This window comes from Drosophila willistoni, assembly GCF_018902025.1.
Source record: "Drosophila willistoni isolate 14030-0811.24 chromosome XR unlocalized genomic scaffold, UCI_dwil_1.1 Seg144, whole genome shotgun sequence".
NCBI classification, from domain to species: Eukaryota; Metazoa; Arthropoda; class Insecta; order Diptera; family Drosophilidae; genus Drosophila; species Drosophila willistoni.
The window spans coordinates 4,669,966-4,689,853 of record NW_025814057.1 but is presented as its reverse complement, the minus strand read 5'-3'; the positions used below and the strand labels follow the sequence as shown (position 1 = coordinate 4,689,853).

General features: G+C 37.8%; 1 protein-coding gene and 1 non-coding gene across 2 annotated transcripts in view; both read left to right on the top strand.

Moving 5' to 3' along the window:
* LOC6639139 overlaps window positions 1-15,867 on the top strand; it is a 61,983-nt gene extending 46,116 nt beyond the window's left edge. Inside the window, exons 4-5 of the transcript XR_006954747.1 lie at window positions 2,091-2,293; window positions 15,752-15,867. This is a non-coding gene — a transcript (uncharacterized LOC6639139). The remainder of the gene's footprint in view (window positions 1-2,090; window positions 2,294-15,751) is intronic.
* A 15-nt stretch (window positions 15,868-15,882) lies between these two features.
* Window positions 15,883-19,191, top strand: LOC124459663 (leucine-rich repeat neuronal protein 3). Its single transcript, XM_047012234.1, is given in 1 exon segment — window positions 15,883-19,191. A coding segment is annotated over 1 exon segment (2,364 nt). The 5' UTR covers window positions 15,883-16,052; the 3' UTR covers window positions 18,417-19,191.
* Window positions 19,192-19,888: the final 697 nt, after the last annotated feature.

The following is a 19,888-nucleotide window of genomic DNA, read 5'->3' as shown; positions in this document are numbered from 1 at the left end:
ATTTGCGTTGTGCACTCTGCGTTTTGTTATAGGAACCACTGACTGGACATAAAAAAAATACTGAAAAAGGGTATAAGAAAGGGTATGCCAGGATTTTATAAACATATCAGAGATTTCTTCAGACTTTTAAATAGGTACTTTTTCTTTAAGAGTTTTTTTACTAGAATTAAAGTAGTCGAGTATTTCTGGAATGTATTTCTAGATTTCAGAAATTTGAATAACATTTCTAGGTGGTCAATCGAGTCGACCCGTTGAATAGCAAAATTCTCTTACCATAGCTAACCCCATGTGTCTGACTCTCTCCCCCTACTTGGTTTTATTGTTTTTACCCATTTACTATGTGTCGGTCGGTTGGTTGGTTGGTCCCTCTGCATTTGCTACTTGCTGCTCCTGCTGTTGCCATAGCCAGCCGCCGCCTCCTGGCCATATTTGTATGAATAAATGCGTATTTAAGCACATACTTACAACACTTGCCATCTATGGATGGAGGCTAGTGTGGTGGTTAGATGCCGTGTGGCCGCCAGGGCTGAGCGTTTTATTATTATTTTCTGTTTTTTTTTTTTTTTTTGCTTCTACAAGTTCTTCACATTTTTACATTTGCTTTTTGTGGCAATTTTTGTGTGCTCTTTTTGTTGGTGGATTGCTATTATTATTTTTTTTTTCTATGCATGAAACATTTTTATTAATTATGCCTAAACAATTGGTTAAAATATAAATGGTTTTTCTTCTTTTTTTTTCTCTCTCTCTCTCTCTCTCTGTTTGGTTTATTCAAATGGATAATTGCAATTTTGAGTAATTGAATATGCGATAATTATCTAGTGTTTGTTTATGCTTGACATTGCTTTGGTCAACGGGGGAAATCAAAATTAATGAAAACTACAAAAAAAATGATGTTATAAAGAAGTTTTCGCCATGCTGAAGTTTATATACTCTTGCTGTCTGTGACTGTTTATGCTAAAAGATATGTATTTTTATAGATATAGACATAGTCCGATCCAGCTAATTCAAGAACTGAATCTTCCAATGTTATTACAAAGTTAAAAAAATTAATGTTTCATATTCAAAATTCTTATATTGAGTACGATAGATCAATATATCGATAGATCGACTTCTGATGCTGTTAAAAAATAAGTTTTTGGGTTCAAAACTATTTTCTTCTGTTCGTTCGAAACATTTGAAATATGTTATCATTACCTTTGCAAGGATAAAAAAAGAAATAGAAACATTGCAAAATACCCTTTATAGCCTTTTTTTGTAATAAGTTGATACCCACTTTTGGGAAGAGTATGAAAATGGAATCCAGAAATGAATTTATCTCAAGGTTCGACTATGCAATTTGATGTATTCAACATATTAATTATCAAATTTGTGAGTGCATATTTGTTTCACTTCAATTTAATTGACAGGCATATCAATGTCGATTGAATGCTATAATTAAATCCTCTCATAAACGATCCACAGTTTATAATTTCTAACCAGTTTTTCTACCTACATGTGCATATTGGCAAAGGGTATAGAAAGTTCTGAAGGGTCTATTCATTTGTCATTATATTGGATTTCAATCAATCCAATTCAACCATTAAAACATTAACATAAATAAATTAAAAATGTTGAGTGGGTATGCAACAACAACTACAACAACAACAACAACAACAAAAAAATGCATAAAATACAACAAAAATGTCAACCATTGAAAAATGATTTTAATGCATATTTTAAGCGCATCATAAATTGTTTGACATTCATTTGCAGAATTTTTGTTGTGACATTATTAACAATTTACTGTAGTCCATATACAGTGAAACCTCGATATAACGAACTTCGTTATAACGAAAAACCCAATATAACGAATTTTTTGTTAAGTCCCTTGAAAGGACTAAGGTTTTACATTTCAGTACCTATAGCGAATCAATAGATATAACGAATAATTTTGCGATCCCCCTCAGATTCGTTATATCGAGGTTTCACTGTATACATATACATATATGTATACATATATGTTTTTTCTTGTTTGTTGAAATAATTCATAAATTCATATTCTTCTTTATTTTTATATTTATATATATTTTTGCTTATTATTCTCATTGCAGATCGATAATAATAACAACAACAACAATATGTTTAAACACACAGTTCCGGAGCATCGATTGAAATTGAATTTAACAACATAAATAAGAATAAGAGAAACACACACACACGGACAAATATTCGCCGTTTGAATTGTTAATGAGCAGCAAAAATTGTTAAATGTCAGCGTCGATTATTCAACTGAATGCTGAAAAGTCAATTAAAGGTAATCAAATCGAAACTGATTGCATTACAACCAACACCAATAGCAGCAACAACAACAACAATACCCAACACACACACACACACACACACACACACACACACATACACAGAGACACAATGCAATTCAAATGGACAATCGGACAGTTTCGACAATAATTGTAATTTACATTGATGTTGTCAGTTTATATGCAATTTTCCTACCCCTTTCATTTTCATTTGCATTTTCCATCTTTGGCTTTCTGCTAAAGGCAAACAATTAATTGGTGACAACATGTCGTCAGTGTGTCAAAGTCCAAGTCCATTAACAGCAATCCAAAAACAAAATAATAAAATAAAACTGACAGATAACACAAACCATCCATACGGGCAATAAAACATTAAACCATATGCCATATGCCCAAGGGTCATTTACTTAAATGGGAATCCCAATCAATGAATATAGGTCGCATGAGTTTAGGTTAGCAAAAAAGGATCGGTTGACTTTGATATATGGATCAGACATTGTCATTAATTTCGATACACGAAAATTCGAATGAAGATCAGCTTACTAGGAAAACGATCACATACAAAAAATTCAAGTTGTAATTGTCATAATCTTGATATTCTTGTAGAGAAGGAGACGTTTCCAACCCCATTAACTATACATATATATTCTTAATCAGTCTGTCTGTTTATACTCCAACTATACGTCCTCCATTAGAGAGCTACTCGAATGGTATTTAAGTATTTTATTATTCGACTGAGATTAAGTTAGACAATTTATTGGATCGACCCTTATAATATAAACTGCCAAAGATCAAAAAACCTACTTCATTTAGAAAGAACCCAGTGGAAGTATGTATAACAGTTTTTGAAAAGTAGGTTTATTGAAAATTTATTCAGAAAACTAAACTTATTTAAGGAAATTTATAGAAGTATCTTCTATTTTCACTTAAAGGATATATATGATTCGGCGCGGGTAATGTTACCTTCTTTCTTATTAATAGATAGTGTAATTAGATCTCATTTGAGAATAAACAGTTTCAGTTTTTACTGGAAACTTTGCTAGATATTTGCTTTTTATCTTTAATCTTTCTAAACTAGTTTATGTAAATGACTAACGTGTCATATTGCTAATATTTTTTATGATTTTCTATTCATGACTATTAAAAGGCTCTCGACTACGTGACAATTGCTAGCTGGCAGTGTAATTACTAAAACTACGACATTGAAATTTAACTTGAAATTGATTTTTGATTACTTTTGAGTCATTTTTTCAATCATAAATATCCCCATAATGATAGAGTGTTATAAGTATTTTTTTTTGTTTTTTGTTTTACTTGTATTTATTTACCGTATCGATTATGACTTCTATGAACTTGATGGTCACGTTCGTAAAATGCTTGGTGACTATCAGTTGGAAAAGCACGCGTTACTCGTACTCTCTAGTACACTCATGAATTGGCTTCCGCATTGAGATCTCTTGGTTGTTGATGGCGGCGGCGGCGGCAGCGTCGGCCAATGGCCTCCTCCAATTGCGTGACAATTATGAAAACGCACAAAACTTTCACATGGCCCCAGCCAATGTGTCTACAGATCGCTACATTACACCACCTCCTACATGCTATACATACCTCCAATCCAACCATCCATCCATCCATCCATCTATTCATCCATCCCCTCACAAAAGTAATGCGTATACGCTCTAGTTAGAGAGGATGTCATTCCATAACTTAATTAAAGACCAAGCAGCAGTTTCAAGTTTTCTTCAGTCATTAATTTAATTACTGTTTTCAATTAAATGCATGTCTGAATGTTGGTTGTTCATCAGGAGAATGGAAAACTTGGAAAAAGTTGGCAACTGCATAAATCAATTGATTTGGGTTGCATACAATCAGCATTGAGCATATGTATGTATGTATGTATGTAGCCATCTCCTGCCCATCATCATTCATTCATTTAAAACACTTGTACATCTGTTCGTTTATCAATTATTGTTTGGCATGCCGGCGACTCTAGGTCTTCTGACTTCAACGACAACGTCCACGTTTTTCTCGGCGCAGTTGACCGACTTTGAATTATTGTTGTTTTCTTTTGTTTTGTTTGATTTTCATTAAGTCTAGCTTGGGCCCCTAACCACCTCACCCCGCTCCCCCGCTAACACTACCCTGCAATTGCAATTGCAATTACTTGCGTCATTAAACAAGCGACCATAAAAAAGAGCGAATGAAAAACACACAGAGCAGCAAACGGGAGGAAAACGAAAAACAAAAAAAAAAAACGAAAAAAAAATGAACACAATATTAAAACGTTCAAGTTTCTAGCTGCTGTTCACTGAGGGAAGAAGGCAAAAGCAGCTTCGGGTTACTTTCCTGAACCTTTGGGTGATTTATATTACTTTGCAAGTTTCTTAAAGTCACCAAAGATTTTCAATTGAGTTGGCAATTAGTGTTCGGGGCAGTTTCCTTAGTCGTTCCTCATCTTGTTGTTGTTGTTCTTGTTTCGCTGCTGTTGCAAGTTTGACCTCAAAAAAAAAAAAGAAAAAGAAAACAAGGAAAAACCGTTCAAATATATGAAAAGGCACGTAGCCAAATTCCAAGTCACGAATAACTTTTCCCAGTCAAAGGGAATAAGTTACACAGAGTTCAAAAGAAGTTTAACAAAATAACAAACACACACAAAAATCTTAAAAAAAAAAAATTACTTGATATAATACTCCTAAAAATAAAAACTAAAGCATTCTGTAATACAGTCAAAAGAATTTAAAGAAATCTTGTAGAATCATTATACAAAAAAAAAAAGCAACAAGGACACTCAAAAATTGTGTAATGAGTAAAATTTTTTTAAAGAAATGTTAGAAAGCAGAAGCGAAAAGTTTTTCAGATCGGAGTTTAATTTAATTTAAACATCCTAGAAAAGCGCATAGAAGACTTATCCTTTTCCTATCAAAAACATTCTAATTTCCTTTTGTGGCAAACTGGACAGATATCTTTTTGGATTAGCCAATTATTCTAAATTTCACGAATTTATTGAGATGGCATTAAATGCTTTAACAAATAATTAAAAATAACTTTTACTGATATACAAAGTGAGTGATTTATACCCTAGACATTATGCATTTCACATTTACAAGCCAGGACAACTTTTTTTCCAAATGTCTCGAATATATATGTACACACATACATCATGTTGAATCCATATTCTTTCTATAGTCCTCTCACAGTTTTTCTCACTCTCTTTCTCTCTATCTGACACTCGCCTTTTCTCTGTCTTTGAATCCGCTTATAAATTCATAATTGTATTAATTAAATTCTTGCGCTTCAATTAAAATCTTATTAAGTTTTTGAATGCATAGCCGAAGAATCATCATCTTATGGAACAATGAAGGACAGTGAAAAGGGAATAGCAAGCAAAACGCAAAAAAAAAAAAAGAAGAAAAAAGAATAAGTAATGAAAAAGTACTGCAAAAGTTACGTATTTTGGGTAAACTAGTCGTTTATATACCCTAGAATATTTTAATATACAGAATCCTTTCAGAAAGGAAATACTTGGATATATAGTCGGCAGTAATATTTCTGTAGTTTTGACCAGAGAGTCGGGGTAAATAATAAAAAAGCCACAAGTTCGTTTGCTTGACAAGCAAATGAATTGCCAAACACTTAATTAATACTACCAACTGACTTACAGGTAATGGCTAATTGATGAAAATGCAAAAGAAAACAATGAAATTGTGTTTTTTTTTTGGATTCAAAAGCAGCTTAAAGGCTTTCGGAAAATCGAATCAATAGTCTATTAGTTACTTGATAAACTTTTACTCGAAATCTAGGTAAATATCTTTAATGAGGAAAAAAAGGAAACACAGAAATTACCCATAAAGCTTACTTACTCACACATTGAAGCCACAAACGAGAGACGAAGAAGAAGAACCACTGGGCACAGCAAATGCTTATTTTCTGACAAAAACAAAATATATATACCTATATGTATATAAAGAGGCAGAAAAAAAGGATGCAAGAATAAAGGAAAGGACTCTATCCTGGCGCCTTACTGGTCTTTTGGCAGAGTGGTAGCAAAACCGACACAGAAAACCATGTGGCTGCCTGGGATTGGAGTTGCTGCTGCACATATTGCTGCCGCGCGTTGCATTCTTCGCATAAATTTTACCATCGCACTTAACTCATGTCTCGAGGTCTCTCTCTTTAAATGAGTCTGGTTTTGTTCTTCTCTATTGCCCCCCAGCCCCTGTGTTTCTCTCCCTCTCTCTCTCTGTCACTGTCGCTCTCTGTGCATAAACAATGACGCTGTTTAAAGCAAAAACCTCAACTATCCTCAACTCCTCTGCCATGTGCCCCTCCATTTACCCCACATAACGACAACGCTGGCACACATGTGACGTTCCTCTGCAGTGGATGCGGCAGTGGCAACGGCAACGGCAACGGCGGTGGCGGCTGCTTTCCTTCATGTTAAATTCAGCGGGGGACCCAAGAATCATCATGATGTTAACAGGAGGGAGGAGTTGAAAGGAGAGAATGGTCGACAGTAGGCAAAAGTTTTTTTTCTTTCTGTTCTACAATGTTGAGCGTGGAAATTTAAAAGCAAATGCAAACAATATGGAACATTTTAAATGCACAGTGGAACAAACTTAAGCAGAAATGTTTGTTATTTATAGAAAACATTGTTCATTTGATAGCCCAAAGAAAAGGCAGAGATCAAAGTCTTCATTTAATAATTTTGGCGCAAAATAAGCGACCGAAGAGCGAGTTTATTATCCGCAACGTAAATAACCCTAGAGAGCAGCATATTTTTCAATTTTATTTAATAGCCAAGAAGGGTAGGAAGGGCGGAAAACTTTTCTTTTGTTTCATTGTTGTTGCTACCTTTGGTCCACTTACTTTATTGTTTACTTTGGTGACCTCCAGCAGCAGCAGCAGCAGCAGATCTTTCTGCCCACCTGTCCACCTGCCCCACTGTTGGCATGGCCAACTAAATCACCGCAACTGTGCAACTAAATTTCAAGCGCACTAAATTTACGCAACGCCAACGCCAAGAACCTAACCCAAAAACTCCAGTCCCGGTCCTCTGGTCCCCGTATCCGCTTCTCTCTGTGTGTCTCTCTCGTTTACTCTATCTTTTGCCCTGTCTGTGTCCATACCGTAAAGCTTCACGACTACTACAATGTAAGCTCCGGTCCCCGGTTAGATTCTTGTCTCTCACTCTATTTTTGTATGCTCTCCTTGCATTCAGTAGTTTTCCCTGCTGACGCTACTTGTTATTTCCTTTTGCCGTGCAATTTTCACCATTTTGTGGTGCACTTTGCGCCCGGTCGCGATTTTCCAAAAGATTTATGGTCACCGCCTTCTATGCTTGGTAGCCCGCTCGCTCGACGGTTCGGTAGCAACGTGGTCAACGATGGTTTTGGCTGATGCTACTTAGTCGCAGGTATTGTCCCAAAAGCGCCACCATCGGCTTGTTGCTGCATTGCACTTGCTGCTGGAGTCAGCAACAAAATTGCAAAACGTAAACTGGGGGAAGGGAATATCGTTGTCGTCTGCCGACAACGGACAACCGACAACCGACTCCGCCGACACCATTTCTAATGCCTGTCAGCAAAATGTCGTAAGGCCTTTAAGTCCTACACCACTTTTCTTCTTTCCTTTTTTTTTTTTTGTGTTTGGGGTAAATCCTTTACGCGCTTTTAAGTTGGCTCCATTTCATTTACCTTTCCTTCTATTGCCCATTGGCCTCGCCCTTAGCTTTGCTGTACTATTTAGTGCTTAATTTAAATACAAATCCGATCTGTTTGCTGACTTTTGTCGATAAGGCCACAGAAATGATGGCAAAACTTGGCAAAAAGTTTTTTTTCCTTCTTGCACAAGGAAGAAAAAAAATCGTTTGGCTCTGAAATGGCCATTTAATTTGCTAAGCTCAACAATGGGTGAAAAAGTTTTTTGTACTTGAAGCAATTCATTTGAATTTTGGGATCATTTTGAAAATTTAGATAATGCTAGATAAGGTAAGGTAAGGTTAGGTAAGGTTTGGACTTGCACGAAATAGAAACGAAAGTCCTAACGTGTATGTTGGCAGCGAGCATTTGTTTGTTAAAAGTTTGAGTCAAGTCTACAAGAAGTTTCCAAAGATTTTCGAGTATTCTTAACTCTTAGTGCAGTTCACTTTCACTGAAAATTCACCACTTAAAGAGCCCTCCCTTAGAGCTAGCTCATTTGTTGGTCTCTACTTTCCTTTTATAAAGCTAAACTCCCTCAACGGTAATCTCTCACACCATAACATGAACAATAACAACATGAAAGTATTTTATGTGTCCCTTGAACATTGAGACTAGGCGACGACCAAGACGCCGACGACGACGACGATGAACCAAGAATTTGGCAAAGTTGGAACTACGACAACCACGCCGCCAACGACGACGACGACGGCGACGACTTCGATGCCTTTTATGGCATAATTCGTAGCACCGTCTTTTTAGGTTTTCTCTCTTCTAGCATGTTAGAACGTATTTTTTTTTGCCAGCCAAAAAGTTTTTGGCTAGCAGAGAGCTCGGCGTTTGGCGAATTGGCATGGCATGGCGTGGCATAGCATGGCATGGCAAGAAAGTAAAGAGTAATACCCAAAGCAGTCATAAAGTAAACCAAATATTTTACATATAAACGACCGCAAGCCGACGACGTAGTCGAGTTTCTTGGAATGGGCTAGACGACGTCGCCGTTTTTGCCATAATTTTTTTGGTTTTTCGTTTTTTTTTTTCGGGTTGGCCCCATGCCCATAAAAACGGCGACAAGGAAAAAGTAGGTAAAAAAGTTTTGCCCATCGACCTTGCCTTGGCTCTCTCTCGCTCGCTCTCTTTCTCTGGCTTGTTTTTTTTCTCGCTCTGTCTCATAGTGAAAACTTTAAAGCCAAGCCAAAGTTATGTGTGGCAGACAATAAATCCAAGCTATTGATCCTTGCTATATGACTTAAACAAATTTATATGGCAAACGGAAAACTAGCTCTGGCTCTACTTTATTTTTCTTTCAGTTAGAGTGTGGCAAACTGTATGATGAGGGGTCGAAGTGGATGGTTGGCGCGGGGGACGGGTGAAAAAGGTGGATTTTAGCTTTGATAAACGCGCATATGGCGTCGTAACAGCATGTCGAACATAAACTTTGTGCTTCACCATGAAGAGATTTTCGAGAGGGAACGTTTAGTGTAGAGGGCTTTAAAAATAAGGCGAGATAGTGCAAAACTTGGCTTAGAGTTGAGACATAAATTCTATGGTTATAAAAACAAAAAAATACTATATAACTACAAATGTTGAGACAAGGCAAACAAAGGACGCATAGCTAAGGTAAAGATATACCGTCTGAACACATATATACATGTATGTATATATATATGGCTTAGATATCTCTCCTTGATTAAACTGAAAACCAGTTTAGTTAATTTCATTGCTGCATCTAGTTATTCTTACATGTTATTAGATGCAAGAAAAGGTTCTAATAAACTTTTGTTTGGAAAGAAATGGAGACTTCTTTTCATCACATGAACAAGCCCATTTTTGAATTAAAAACTTCTTTAAAATCCTTGTAATTTGAATTTCGATGTAACGAAAACGCGACAGTAAAATGAGATGGACACATAAACGATATAAAAATTCTAAAAATCTCTTAGATCAGAGCACTTAATGTCTCCTCCTCTCATTTTTCCAAAGGCATAGTGAGAAAGAGTGAGAGTATATGAGAATAAGACAATGAGAAACAAAATAATGTATTACATATTTGAAAACTTTTCTTTGTATAGATATACTATTGAAGTTTCTGACATCTGAACGTGTAATATTTTGCCAATTTAATGGACCCTTTTACATTTGAATGTTATTTAACTAACGAAACTTGTTTCTTTAACCTACTTTTTGGGTATATGGACTTAAAAGGAAAAGAAAAAGTAGGTCTTGATTTCAATTTCAATTCAAAAATTTTAATATCCTCTTGCCTCTTGCCTTTGGCCTTATGGCTCATACTGTATACTCAACTTTCCATAATTTGTACACTGATTACAATCATAGTCATGTTGCTTGCAAGTGTGGTGCATAAACAAACAAACAAATAGACAAACAAACATATCCCTATCGTTAAAGAAAACCAGTTCAATTTCCCCCAAAAATCTAAATTCAAATCCAATTCAATTGCTTGGGCAAAACGAACAAACGAACGAATGAACGCTACCAGACCGAGAAACTTTTGCCGATTACCATTACTGAAAATTGAAGTAACATGTGTGACGACGTCGACGACGACGACGACGACGACTGGGATGACTTCCAATGATTGCGTTGAGGGTGGGAGCAACGGCAACGGGCGGCGTCTCATTGCAATTGTAGAAGAGCCCCTGGCGGCCACTTCACTGTGCCCCCAAGATCCACGCCCCTCCAACACTGGCAGACATTGTTTCGCTTTTCTATTTCACAGACGACTGACTAACTGACTGTATTGTATGATTGTGGCCGCAGTTGCCGACTTTCACTGACACACACACAGCCTTCTCCTTGTGGGTGGTTGGGTGATTGGGTGATTGGTATGGGTTGCCTGTTTCTTTTTTTTTTTTGGATGGAGCGTGCGTGAGCTTCTTTCTTTCTTGTTTTGTCTCAAATATTTGGACTAAGAGAAAAGAGAAGAAACAAAAACTTGAAACTGTAAACTGTGCAAATAGTTGTTGTACTAATGCCAACCTCTCTACCTCCTCCCACCATCCCGCACTGGAGCAAAACAATCCGCCACTTACGTATCGCATTCTAGCAAGAAGGAAAAACTGTGCCAAAAGACGTATGGCACAAAGCAGGATAAATTTGCCAAGTTTATCATAGCTGGATAGATTGTATATGCATAGGAAGCAGCTCTGTCTCCCCTTAGGGATGTAGGTGGGAGGGGGGAAGTGTGCGAAAAGGAGGGGTGTAGCAAATTCGTTGGCAAAACATGAGCCAAGGCATTGAGCATAAAATATTGTCAGCGATATTTTAACGCGCGCTCAAGCGAAATTGTCATATAAATAACATAAGGGGTGGTGTGTGTGTGTGTGTGTGTGTGTGTGTGTTGGTGAATGGGTGGGTGACTGAGTGAATGGTTGGTGCCTGCCAGGGGTAGGTTGTACAAGTGAGTGGGTTAGACGAGCTGGTTGCGGATATTGGCTGGCGTCACTTTGAAATATGAAAACAAGCAAAAGTTGAAGTTTATTGCTGACGAACTAGAGTGGAAATTGGAGCCTAACTCGAGCCTAAAAGGGAACTTTTCAAAATATCAAAGGCGTCGGTTCTGTAACATCATCAAATATATATATATATACGTATATAGATATCAGCACAACTGTACTCAACAATTTAAACGCTCCCACAACCTTCTTTTCACTTTTATTTTTTCTTTGGTCTTGCCTGCTTCCTATTAAACCAGAAACAAGGCATTTATTTTGCAATTTCCCTTACACAAAAAATAAAATACAGGCAAAAAAAAGTTTCTATTTTCTTCTATTTTCTATGGTTATTTTTTTTTTTTTGTTGTTTTGGCAAATTTTCAAAAATGAGAAAACCAATAAGTGTAAAATGGGGGTTAAAAGCGGGTGGGGGGCATGCAGGGAAGGCAAGTGTAGGCGGAAGTCATAGCCAAAGCGAAACTAAAGCAACCGAAATCCGGACTGGTGCAAAGAGAGAGAGAGAGAGAGAGAGAGACAAAGACAGAAGACGGAACCAGACAGATACAATAAAAAAAAGAGTTTGCCTTTATTTTAATTTTTTGTTTTTTTCTATTTTGTCCAGAGTTTTCTATTATTTGTTTCTATTTTCTCTTCTTTTTATACCCTTAAATTGGTTGGAACGCAAAGTTCTCAGCACATTCCAGGGAAACAGGTGAATGGGTATTAGAAATAAGAGAGAAACTTCTCAACATATCATCATATCAGAGAGATGGCGATGAACTAAGATCATTTTCCAATTTGGTAGTATGTATTTTGCTGTTGACCAGGAAGAGTATATATAATTCGGGCTCGTCGCGAATAGCTTTTCCTTTTGATATTTTTTGTTTTGTCTTATTTTTTTGTCGCTTTTTGTGGGCCATGGCCGCAAGGCTGACCGTCCAGTCACAGTTAGAGTTCAACTGACAGCCAAACATTTATAACAATGGACACAGTTTTGGTTTGGACAAAGAGTATGGAGACTCTAACTGTGGGCAGTGGTGCTGGTGGTGGTGGTGGTGGCGGCTCCTGGACGGGCACAAGCGGAACTAATAAATGAGTTCAGCAACAGAGCAGAGCAGAGCTGCAATCCCCAAAAAAAAGAAACAACAAGAACCAAAAAGAGGTCCGCACAAAAACCAAAATAAAAATGTCTGAAACAAAAAACGTACCAACGAACAAAAAAAAACAAAAAATAAACCTCAGCAACAGCAGCAGCGGGTGGCTATAAAATATTTAGAGCATACTTTTTGGAGTCTGAGAGTGAGGGAGAGAATAGGTGAAACATTTTGTGTGGGTGACAATTTAAATTACGGCAACTATAAAAAGAGGAGTAGGAGTAGTATTTCTGTCTAGAGAACTTCATTTCGAAAACTGGTTAAAGCAAAAAGTTGTGTGTGAGAGAGAGAGGGAGAAGAAAGAGAGCTAAATTGTTGTGAGAATTCGCTTAAATATTGAGACAACTGGCATTACATTAAAGCGGCATAGTTCTGTAGTTTCTTATCTTTTTTTTTGCAATTTAATGCAACTCAAGCTGTTTAAATTACTCAGCTAATTGCAAATTGTTTTGACCTTAATTATACCAAAACGATCAGCTGATACAATGAAAATGTTTGATCTTGTTGTATTTTATTCTTTTTCTATTTCCTACAACAAATATGCACTAGAAAAAAATTCATATAGACATTTTGGAGTTCTGTCTTACTAAATTTTATAAATTCACTAAGAGGAAAGTTCTCTTTCTTTCTGTTCACATTGCACCTTAATGTCTATTTTAGTAAATTTTATCCTATCACTTTAAGTTTCTCTTTCTCTCCTTTTTATCCATTGCATTTTCTATCATTTGTAGGTCTTATTATGTAAACTGTTAGCAATATAGGGCTCAAGAGTCATCTAAACAAAGTATTGTTATCCATAGAGTTTTGTGTTACCTTTTGGTAGCTTTGTGTTTTTGCGTAAACACATTTGGTCATCCCAAACGGCTCAACTGACATTTTCTTAGCCCAGTTTATACTCTTGGGGCAAAACAAGGCCAATTTCTAGTTTGTTACGGTCCTTTTTGTTTTTTCATGCCAGCGGCATTGTTTCTTTGGCCATTTAACAGAATTTTTAGCAATTTAAATTTGATTTTCTACCCATATGCAAGGAACACAAAAGAGAAAAAAAAATTTACTGTGTGTTGACTGACTGTCTAAGCAGCTGTGCTTTGCCACCAAACCAAAAAGAAAGGAAAAAAAATAAAATATGAAATGGGGAAAAAAACTCCATTGCTTTTGTTTTTATTTCACACAAAATGTTGTCAGTCGCTGCCAAAAGAACAAGACCAAAAGAACCAGGAAAAAAAGTCAGTGTTGGCCATCGCCGTCGCCTCCTTGCTCTGTCTCAACAAGTTGCTTTATGGCATATGCATGATAATGATGGAGAGGACGACTACAACGACGACGACGACTACTACTACTACCCATCACCACCACTACAAGTCCCTGTACGGGCGCCATTTTCCGTTCGTTTTTTTTTTTCCGGCCCCCCTTTCTCTCTCTCTTCTTTTCTTTGTTTATGCTGTTGTGTACCCTATACGGCCCATTGGGTATATTAAAGTAGTCACATCTTATGAAGCAGACAGACCAAAAGGTAACTTGGCAATATCTTTGAAGAACCAAATCAAAATGCATCCAACTTAAGTTCTACTTACTTAAGCCAATGCAAGCTACCGAAAATTGTTGCAAATATTGTTGAAGTAGGCACGTTTCCCTTTGCATATGCTACACTTCAGTGAGGTAGATTGTCATATGTTTGAGAGGATTTCTGTAGTTCCTTCTTCGGTTAGGGTAACTCAATAATCGGCCTCTTTAAAACTGAAAGTTGATTCATGTTTTTTTTTTTGGCGTTGTTTCATATGATTGCGCCTGAGTTGCTCCCGGGTGTTTATGCGATATTTACATAATAAAAAACGAGAGTTGAGATGAGTCAAGAGTTTGCTGGCAGCAGTTATCCTTTCTTTTTTTTTGTTGTTGTATTTTTTTATTTGTTGTTACAGGACAAAGGAAGGCTCCTTTTGCCGCTCAGTCTCTGTTTCTGGCTCTGCCTCTGAAGTATGACCCACATCTATGATTATTTTCATAGCGCCTTTGGGGCCTCAACCCTCCCCTCCGACAACCAGGCCAAGCCACGCCCAAGTCGAAAAATATTTAACAGAGGACAGAAAAAAAAAAACGAAGAGAAATACAAACAGCCTTTTGTATTTTTGCTTTTGTTTTATTTATTTTACAGTCCCAGTTTTGGGATCTGCCAATGGTTACCATTTTTTTTTTTCGGGCCATCATCCTTGAACCTCCGCCAACCACACACACACTCAGACATAGGGGAGGGTTAGCTAGCAAGAGAGAGAGAGAGAGAGAGGGAAGGAGGAGAAGGATAAAGTGGGGGAGAAGAGTTGCCGCCGCTAAATTAAGTTTTGTTTGCCATTTGTCCTGAACTGATAAATATCCCCAAAGCAAACAAAGTGCAAGTTGTTTTTTAAGTTTTTTTTGTTGTTTTTGTTTTTTTGCCCTTTCAACTGTGTGTGTGTGTTTGTGTGTGAGCCTTCGGGGAGCTGGAAAATGATAAGAGTGTGAGACAAGGTTTTGACTTTGGGGACTTTGGAGTTGACACACAAAAACCAAATCGTTAGGAAAGGGTAAATGGGGTTAGGGTAAGGCCATGTGTATGTGTATGAGTGTGTGTGTGTGTGTGTGTGTGTTAGCTTACTTTAAGCCAAAATGATGCAACTTTAAGTTCAAATCTATTCGCCAAAGAGTCTACTTAACCTCAGCCATTAAAGCTTAAACTGTGTTGCAACTGTTTTAGCTTCCATTTTGCCAACTCCAATTTTATTTTTTTTCTTTCTTTTTTTTTTGTTTGTTACTTCGATTTCCCCTTTTGATTCTTTTGGCTAATGCCAATTCCTAATGTCTATGCCGTGGCCATTTAAATTGTCTTCATTTGTTTACTGCTGGACAAAGCGAAACCAGCAAACCAGACGAAGCAAAATAATCCACAAAACGTAGCAAAACGAAAATACAGACGAAAATACAGAAAACTACCGATTAACTCCCAGAGGGCAGAAGCTTTTGTAGTTGTAGTTGTTGTTGGAGTAGTAGACCAATGCGATTGCTGCAGCTGCCAAATCCAATGAAAATCCAAAAGCCAAGCAATTTTGAACTCTAATGGAAAATCAATTTAAAGCGCACATCTTACCCCTTTTTCTTTCTCTTCTATCTCTTTGCAGAGCTCTACGAATGTCGGACGCTAAATTTGAAAGCCATTGGCAAACTTGGCTAAAACGTATTTAACCCAACAAAAAGTAAAAAAAAAAAAAAACAGAAGGAAGAAGTAAAGCATAAAAAAAATACAACAAACCAAAAAGGAGAAAGAGGAGCAGAGTGAAAAAAGCGAAACACAAACACCAAAACAGCCACCGAACGAACAAGGTTCGAGAGGAGGAGGAAGACACAGTGGAAACCAGCCAGAGTCGAAGGCAAAGGGCAGACAGGGACAGAGGAGGGGACGGGACAGAGAGCGCCTATATAATGAGCAGACGACGGTCGTCGTCCAGGGCAATTACCATGTCGTCGTCGCCGGGCCTGAGTCAGCTCTGCATGGCCATGATGGTGATGGTGCTCCTGGTGGTGTCCGCAAATGGCCTGGCAAATTGTCCAAATGGCTGCGAATGCGATGATGACACACTCATGGTCAACTGCGGTGAGGGTACGCTCGATGTCTTGCCCATTGCCCTTAATCCGGCCATACAGCGTCTCGTTATCAAGAATAATAAGCTTAAGACCATCGATTCATCGATGCAGTTCTATGCCCAGCTAACGATTCTTGATTTATCCTTTAACGAAATGATTAACATACCGGAACGCTCATTTGCCTATCATTCGAAACTGCAAGAGCTACACTTGAATAACAATAAAATTGGTCAAGTTTCGAATAAGACCTTCCTGGGTCTATCCAATTGTAGTGTGTTAAACCTAAGAGGTAATCTCATAGCTGAGCTAGAGTATCACACCTTCTCGCACATGGTGATGTTGGAGGAATTGAATCTCGGCCAGAATCGCATAAGTCACATTGATCCCAATGCTCTGGATGGTCTGGCCAATTTACGTTTGCTCTATCTAGATGACAATACCTTGACCACGGTGCCAGCAGAGATGACCTTCAAGGCACTGCCAAAGCTGGCCGAGTTATATTTGGGCACAAATTCATTTATGACCATACGTGATGGAGCATTCCAAGATCTCAAGGGTTTGACACGTTTGGATTTGCGTGGTGCCGGTTTGCATAACATTTCAAAAGAAGCCCTCAAGGGATTGGAAACTTTGCGTTACATAGATCTCTCCGATAATCGTCTCACGGAAGTGCCCACTCTGGCATTACAACACTTGGAACGCCTTGAGCAATTGAGTTTAGGCCAGAATGACTTTGAGGTAATTGCAACGGGTGCATTTGCGGGTCTACGTGAGCTGCGTCAATTGAAAATCACTGGAGCTCAACGTTTGCGTCGTGTCGAGAGCGATGCCTTCACTTCGAATACCAATCTGGAGCAGTTGGTCTTGGCGAAAAACAAACAGTTGAGCGAATTGCATGCCAATGCTTTGCGTAGTCTGCCACATTTGACTACAGTCATCTTGAAGGAGAACCAATTGAGTACACTGGATCAGGGTCTAATATCATGGACATCGTTGCAAACCCTTGACTTGTCGGAGAATCCCTTCGTTTGCGATTGCCAGTTGATGTGGTTGCGTAATCTCTTGATTACCAAGAATTCGAGTAGTCAGTTCGCTCCAGTGATTTGCGCCTATCCTCAGACCCTCAGGGAGTTGCCATTGACACAACTCTCAGAGCCCTTGATCGGTTGCAGCCATGGAGCAGCTAATAAGCAGGCCATTATTGGAGTTCTAGTCGTAGTCTGCGCTGCATTGATAACAACTTTGGCCCTAGTGTTGTACACTTGCCGTCGTCGCATAAGGGAAATGTTGAAGGGCCATTCGGCATTGGGACGCAAGGAACGCGAGTATCAGAAGACTTTCTCGGATGAGGATTATATGACGAGGCCAGCGCCCGCTGGTTGCGGTGGAGTGCATCCATCGTCGGGCTATCCAAGCTACAATCCCCAACAATCCCAATACATGGGCAGCACTCGGCCCATTCCAGTGACCGAGCTATAGCTAGAAGCACCACCCCCACCTCAGTTGCGGGGTCGGGGTGGTCCCACAACATCGTCATCTAGCACAGGCACGAGTGTCGCAGCCACCACACAACCCACAACCCTACAGCAGCTACAAGTGCCCAGCCCCGTCGATCATGCCGCATTTGCCCAACTCAGTCAGATCCATTACATGACCAACAATCATTCGCCCACTACTGCGTCGACTGCAACCACGCGCAATACCCACCATTCCCAGCAGGATATGCGTTTGATGGCCAATGGCGGTGGCAAGCCATTAAATGCCGCCTCTTTGCCACGTCACAGGGCCATGCAGGAGAGCACCTTGTCACACTATAGCCAACCACTTGCCAATGGTCATGGCGGGATTCGTCTCACCCAGGATCATTTCAATCATAATGGTGCCGTCTATGCCAAGCCCTGTGATGCCATGAACGATCCCGGCTACATACACAACAATTCCCATTACTCGCTGCCCCTGGATCACGATATGCCACCAAGTCCCACACCGACACCACCACCGCCGGCTCTACCACTACGCAATGGTGTCGGTATGGCCATGATACATGGCAATACCACGGGCAGACGTTCATTCAATGCTAATAACAATAATGTGGCCACTCTTTCGAACAACAATCACAATGCTGGTGGATCTGGAGGTCCTGGTCCTGGTGGTGTCATTTTGGCTACCAATAACAATGGGAGTCTACGACGGTATCACTGATATTCACTGAAAACGTGCGGCACAATGGGTCGCACCATCAAACCGAAAATCAATCCAGATATCGAATTGTATCACTTCTACAAGGGCTAAACGAGAACACAAGGACAATGATGATGATTGCTGATGTCGACTGCGAAAGGCGAACGGCGAACGGGTGCTTTTGTGTTACAAGAAAGAGTACTTTATTTTTATCCATTAATTTATAATATCTGTTTTATATATACCTATTATATATGTGTATTTACGTTACGTGTATTCAGGCGAAAGCATTTTTGTAAAAATTAGACTTTAGTTGATGGCAAAAAAAGGGAACCGCAAGCGAAAAGAGGTTTGAATTCAAGATGTCTATATATAAACAGAAAGCGGACATATATAGTAAGTAAGTGTAAGAACGGGGCAGGATAACAGAGCCACCAAGTGGAAAAACCAATCCTAGATAGCTTCAAAACTTCAGGTTAGTAAACGTCAAAGTCAAAGAGCTCCTTGGAATGGCTCTCAGCCAGCTTTTAGATGCCTGAAATCGCAAGAATGGGATTTTCCTAAATGGATTTCAATTCCTGAAAAGTCACAATTCTCTATAAGAAAAAAAAATGGGTTCTGAAAACGTTTTGTTCAAACTCTTTCGCATCTGAAGGTCCTTTTTTTTTGCATCCAGTGATCTTAATTATTAAGTTTTGCTTAAAACACAAAAAGAAGTAAAAGAATTACTGCAACAAAAATTCCTGTAAATAATTTAAAGCTTTTTCCAACCACAAAACAAAAAAAAATACGAAAAACAAAAAAAAAAAATATTAAAATTTTTTTAAAAATTAAAAAAAAAAAACACATAAAAAACACACAAAACATAACTAATAAATAAATTTTTTTTCTTATACATAATTTACGCGCTTAAGCACAAGTCATTAAAAATATGTATGTATTTAGTATAAAAGATATTTGCAAAAGAATAAAATATAAAAACCTAACAGAAATGCAACAAATCAACTAATCCAAAAAACAAAACGAGAAATAAAGAACAAGAATATTAAATAAATTAAATACATAGAAAAGGCAAACAAAGACGACAAAGATGGAGAAATATTTAAATAAAATCAACCACAAAATCGGCCCATTTTTATATAGTTAATAGACTCAGAACACCATAAACTTATATTACTTACATTGATTAAATAAATAACAATAAAAAAACAAAAAATAGCAACAATTATGCAAAACTATGCAATATTCATATATATATATACATATATATATATATATATATATATATATATATATATATATACGACAAACAAAATTGATAAAAATATATATAGATACATATACATATGTATACATTTTTTTTTTTTTTTTTTTGTGGAAAAAGATAAACAATTATGAAATATTGTATGTGTAAATAATAAACAAAAAAACAAAAATATGGAAAAAATTTAAAAAAAAAAGAACGAAATATAAAATACATAGCCGAAAAAAAT